At 50.8% G+C, this 5,805-nt stretch overlaps 1 protein-coding gene across 1 annotated transcript; it reads right to left on the bottom strand.

The window, feature by feature from the left end:
- Positions 1–917: 917 nt before the first annotated feature.
- On the bottom strand, positions 918–1,739 carry PLEKHF1 (pleckstrin homology domain containing, family F (with FYVE domain) member 1). Its single transcript, XM_008936759.1, has one exon. The coding sequence runs from the start codon at positions 1,737–1,739 to the stop codon at positions 918–920; it is 822 nt and encodes a 273-aa protein (XP_008935007.1).
- Between the last annotated feature and the right edge of the window lie 4,066 nt (positions 1,740–5,805).

Raw genomic sequence — 5,805 nt, 5'->3', positions numbered from 1 at the left:
TCTTAATTTGAAGCGTTTTCCTGGATTTTTTGGAGACTTTTAACAAGTCTTCTCTAGGCTATTATTTTGCTAGATAGGCTGGGGTTCATCGAGTGGCTGCTAATCATGTGGAATTGCCTGTTTTTGAGATCTGTGGCTCTGCACTCAATTGAGTCAACTGTGCTAAGTCTCTCCCTCCTTATTCTCACCCTGTATCATTTTGCATGCTCCTTTCCCCTCTCTGTCCTCCCTCCTGGCCCAGTACCACCAAAATGGCCTCCTTCCACATGAGAGAGCAGGATATTCCAGTGCCCTGCTCCGGCTGCTCACACCGAGCCTTGTACGAGCTCCCTGCATTCAGAGCACCATTCCCTTAGCTCTTCAAGTTGAGAGACCTGGGTGTAGAAACAGAAGCTTCTGCTGACCTTGCAGGGATGAGTGGCAATCCCCTGAGGCTGGCAGGCTTGCATTGAGAATCTCGGATGTAGGCACAGTGTTCATGGCAAACGGCATCTGGAGTGCCCCTTGCAGTGACAGAGGAACGTGCCACTAGCAGGCAAACATGTTTAATGCCAGGATTTCCTGCTCCTTTTTCTCCCAAGAGCTGATCTCAAAGCATTTGAAAAAAGAAGTTTGTATTGCTCTGGTTTTGCAGATGGGAAGACTAAGGCACTAGAAGGTGAGTTTATTTGGTGAAGGCTGATCCACAGGCCTCTGCCCCAGCCCGTGCTCTTCACTGAGCTGTTACTCTCTGTGCTCATGTCGTATGAGAGTTGCTCTCAGAGGAATAACCCCATCTCTGCTCCCCACACAGACAGCACACACAGGGGCCAGGGTCGACCTGCTTAGGCACAGCCTCCAGAGAAAATGTCAAGGACATGCACTGGAGGCCAGAAGCTGGCCTCCCAATGTCTACATGCCACTGACTCCCAAGGCGGTCAGCTATGGAAAGATGACCAGGATACTTCTGAGGTATAAAACTCCGTGTCTGCTGGCCACTGGTCTGCTTTGTCGTCATCGGATTTGTCACTGTCATCACCACTGGAGGGTTCATAGCCTGGCATGGCAGAGCCGACTGGCTCCAGCTGCCTTTGATCTGCCTCCTCCTCCTTTTGCTTTTCTGCCAGCAGCTGCCTGTAGCACAGGCTGCAGACCCTCAGGGGCTTGGGGGACAGGCGGGGCATCAGGAACCTCTGCCTGGAGCAGTCTGCGCAGACGACAAAGCCGCACTTGCGGCAGTGGTGCCTGCGGGTGAGCGCCGAGAACTTGGTCTGCGTGCAGCGCATGCAGATGTCCGTCGCCTTGTCTGGGATCCAGGGGGCCGCGTGCTCCGTGGAGGGCTGCCGGCCCGTCTTTGTCAGCAGGTGCCTGATGCACTCCTCCAGATGGCTGATCCACTCCTTCCTCTCCGTGAGGGAGGCCGCAGAAACCACAAAGGACTTCTTGGAGGTTTTAATCATCCAGCGGTTCTTCATCTGCAAGGTGTCTGGCAGCAGCTCCAAAGTGACATCTTCAAGGGGAATGATGTGCTGGGAATTGTACTTCCTTTTGTTGATGACTATGCTGCCATAGACGAGGATGTCGTTGAAAAGGAAGAATATGCGAGGCTTTGGTTTCTTGCGGCATTCTTTGGTTAAAATCCCTTCTCCTAGAAGGACCCTTCCTGGCACGGCTAAGGGCTGTCCGGAAGCCCCGAAGCAGTTTTCCACAGCAGCAATGCGCTGGCTGTTGATCTCAGTGTTTGCAAGATGGTCCACCATCTCCAGCTCGCTCTGAAGAGAGGAAAACAAAGAGGGAAGTGATGAAGCTGCACACATCTGCACCAGGGTGACGCTGAGAAACGTATTCACAGGTGAGATGCTCCCAATGCAACCTGAGGTTACAAGTAATCTCCTTACCACTCCTCACTTTAGTTTGATAGCTTTTAAATTTGTTTTCAGACTTTCTGCCCCGACTCTGCAGCAGCCCGCTCTATGCTGGGACAGTTCAGTTTGCAGCAGTGGAAGCCCCTGCAGGCAGAGCCAGCTCTTCCACTACACCCGTGCTTTTTGCCTATAGTAAAGGAAGCTGGTTAGTCTGAACATGCCCTTATGCATCTGAAGGGTACCAGGACTGGCCCCATTCTGCCCCTCTTGGTGCTGGGAGCTGACTGATGCTGGGCTGGCTGCAGGCTCAGGGAGGTCCGTGTGGTTTTGGGAGCAAGCCTCCCAGTTCTGACTGACTGCACTCCTGCTTTCTTGAGCATTAGCTACAGACACATGCCCCCCACAACCCCATTCTGGGCCAGAGCTGAGGCAGGAAAAAAACAGTTCGGTATCACTTGTTCCCACTGGTCCTCCCTGCATGACAAAAGGGGTGGAAGCACTCACTTTGTGAATAAACCCAGACAAACCAAGCCCTTCCTCCAACACCCCAGTTATGCTGGGGCTGTCCATGCTTCCAGTTACAAGACACATCATTCTGAAAACAGTCTGATCTCTCCTGAAAGGGAAGTGGAAGGCAGCATGCTCATGCCTTCCCACACCTCTGTGTCCTCCTCCTCCTCAATCTGCAGTTTTGATAGTCTGCTTGGTTTATTTTCATAGAAAATCTAGATAGCAGTAACTCTGAAGGGAAAGCAAACGCTTGCTGTTGGCAGTTTTCAGTAAGGAAAGTACTACATGCTGTGAGTTCAGTTTGTCATTGCACCTATCCCCTCCTGAGCTGAAGGGTGCTGCCCCAGGGCTGGCTGGCCATGGGAATGTGAGTCATTTCCTCCTCCACAGAGGTAGCTCAGCCATCACGAGGCTGCTCCAGGATCACAGGGGTGTGCGTTGCCCTGGTTGCTGTTAGAGGTTCATCAAATCACTAAGGCAGAGCCGTGCTCCACCAGTTTCTCTGTTCTCCTTGCCCAGAGTTCCCATAGCCATAGAGGCTGGAGGGGAAAGCAAAGAGAAGATGCCTGGTCCTGTGTATTTGGGACAATGATGATTTACATTCTTCCCTTGCCCTTCACCCCAGATCACCCTTTGGTATGCTAGAAGGGAAACCAGAGAGCCGCTGTTCGAGGCTGCTGCATGCCCTTGACCTTGTGCCTGAGCTTCCTGCCAGACAGAGCAGTCAAGAGTTCCTCAGAGCTCCAGAATTTTCTTCTCTAGAGCAGGTCAGGGTACAAAGTCACAAAGCTAAGATGCAAGTATAGCTCTGGGAGACCTAAATGAAGTGGCCTACCCTGCAGAAATAGCTTTCACAGAGCAGTGTTCAGTGGCCAGTGCTCCTCAAGAGCGGGCTTCTTCCAACTAGAGGGAGAGTCCCAAGGCCTCCAACTTCCTTCTGGCAGCATGTGTATCTCCAAGCCCTTGAAGCACCAGAATGGATTTGATGGGGTTGGACAGTGTTAAGAACATCCACTCCTGTGCATGTTCTGCAGCATGCAGGACGATTGGCCATTCACTGCAGCGCTCGGAGCATCCAGGAGGGGAACGCAGGGGCCTGAGGCCATCAGCAATGGCTGAAGGAATGCTCCAACCAACCTGACATTTCACTAGGGCCATGCAGGAGCTGGGCAATGGGATTTATTACTTGCCATCAGGAAAGGAGAAAGGCTCCATCCCCTTCCTTGATCTGTCAGCCCGAGTGGACCTGCACATGGAAGGGAGCTGCTCTGCAGCAGGACATACATTCAAATCTACTCTGAATTACAACAATGCAGCATGTGTTTTTTTTTTCTCTCCCTCTTAAATACACCAGTAGGCTGAAGAAGAAGCAGTCAGGGAAAACTTTGGTCCACAAATGAACACCAAGCTTCTTGACTACGAATACATGGAGTCTTGCCTATCTTGGGATGTGGTGTCTTGGGGTTTCCTACAAACGAATCCTTGGATGAGGAGCTTTTGAGTGAGAGAGTAAGATAAGCACACAAAATAATAAAGGCAAAAGAAAAACTGAAATTACAGTTTGGGAAGTTTGGTGTGGAAAGACTGTCACTGCAACAAACTACTGTCACAAATTTTTGGCATGAGCAACACCAAATGGGATAAACCAAAGCAGTTAATCCTGTTCCCACCAGTCTTGCTTCCTCATGCTTCTGGGTTATGGAGCCCCAGCTCTTAGCCTGCTTCTTTTACTTTTATTTTATGTATTTTAGAGGCATGGTCCAACCTCTTAAGCAAGTATGGTACTTGACATGACTCTATTTCTAGGGATCTCCATGTACTGAATCCAGAGGAAATGAAAATGTTCTGTCAGATATAAAGATTGTGTCTGCAAAGAGCCAGGAAACATACGTTCATTACACAGCTGGAAGGAGAGTGGGAACATGTACTGACATGGCAAAGTTTGGGGTTGTTTCTTTCATCAGGATCTGCTGGTTCTGCATGTGAGCAAACATTATGCAGTGAATATGTAACTCTGCCAATACAACTGATATCTGAAGGAAAAAAAATACTCTTTGGCACTGCACTCCAGAAGTACACAAGCCACATCTTCTAACAATGAGCGCTTGTTCCCTTGTGCTTATAAACATCCACATTGATGCATGCCAGGCAGAGCATTTCAGCTTAACCTCCAGGGTCAGTGAGTCTGGGGTCTGTTTGTATCTAAGGCTTAGGCATAGCAATGTAGTGAGCTGTTCTACCCGATCCTTCTCTTCTGGCTGTCAAACAGAACTGACAGTCTTGGTATCCACTGCATACCTAACGCATACCACATGCAGATGGTCCACACTGAGACCTGGCTGCTGAGTTCTGCCAGGAGAAAATGCCCTGAGCGTCATCTCTCTGCAGCTCTCCCTTACTCTTTCTTTCTTCTTTGCTCAGCTGAGAAGCCACTTGTGACGTCAGGGCTGGCATAAGCTCCTCCTCATCAGGCATAGTAAGCAGGACCCAGCCACCTTTTAGCTAGAGTGGATATTTAGAGTGAGAAAAACATACAAGTTCCTCTCCTTTTTCTGCTGGAGGGGATTTCAGCTTGCTTTCCCCTCTTTCCTGGCATGCTGTAACTGCTAGGGCACTGCAGGCAACAGGGGAGGATTTGGCAACCACCTTCTAGCTGTGCTCATAAGGAACCCAACTAAGTACCTGTATGTTTTGGGACTGACTATTACATTAGGCTTTTAAGTAAGAAATGCCACCAGTTCCAGTGGGATATGGACAAACTGAACTACTGGACTTCTTGCCACCGTCCTCAGCACACCCAGGACTTCTGGCATGTGGGGTCAGAGCAAGGGGACAGCTAAGCAGTGGCTTATGCTGACTGATGCTACCAGAACCAGCAGCAGCGGCCCAAGCTCAGATGCGACTCTTGCACATGCCAGCCCAGCTCAGGGGCATCCGAGCAGCTTTGTATAGAAGGAAGGAAAACCTGAGACTCAAGGAAGATCCTCGCCCCCTCCTTCTCCCCTGCTCTGCGTCCACGCACACATCCTCGGGCGGTGCAGCAAGCTGGTACTCCACGTGCACCTCCCACTCCCCACTTTGAGCCTGGTGATTAGCCACAAGAGCCCTCCACCAGGAACGCCCAGGCATTAGAGCTGGAGGGGACAGGACTAATGAAACAGCATTTTTTTCAGGCCACTGGTTACATGCCCAGCCTGGACGAGAGCTCCTGAAATCGACACACGCAGGCTTGTTGGCGAGGGTGGGTAGTCACCAAGGGAACAGATAAATTCTGTCTCTCCCAGTGCCTGAAAGCCTACGTGCCTTTTAGAAGAGCTGTATGGCCACAGGTGGGGGACTCTTCTTAGAAAACCACAGCGGCATCCATTTCTGTGCTACGGTCAACCCGGGTAACTTAACAGCGCCTTCTGAAGAAGACAGATCGTGCCGCCTCTGGCCGCGCTCGGGCCGA

Source organism: Merops nubicus, unplaced genomic scaffold, assembly GCF_000691845.1.
Source record: "Merops nubicus isolate BGI_N331 unplaced genomic scaffold, ASM69184v1 scaffold34303, whole genome shotgun sequence".
Classification (NCBI taxonomy): domain Eukaryota; kingdom Metazoa; phylum Chordata; class Aves; order Coraciiformes; family Meropidae; genus Merops; species Merops nubicus.
The sequence above is the reverse complement of the archived record's forward strand: the minus strand, read 5'-3'. Positions and strand labels throughout refer to the sequence as shown.

Coding starts and splice junctions, on each gene's coding strand:
- PLEKHF1 (XM_008936759.1), bottom strand. CDS start 1,739: ATGGTGGACCATCTTGCAAACACTGAGATCAACAGCCAGCGCATTGCT.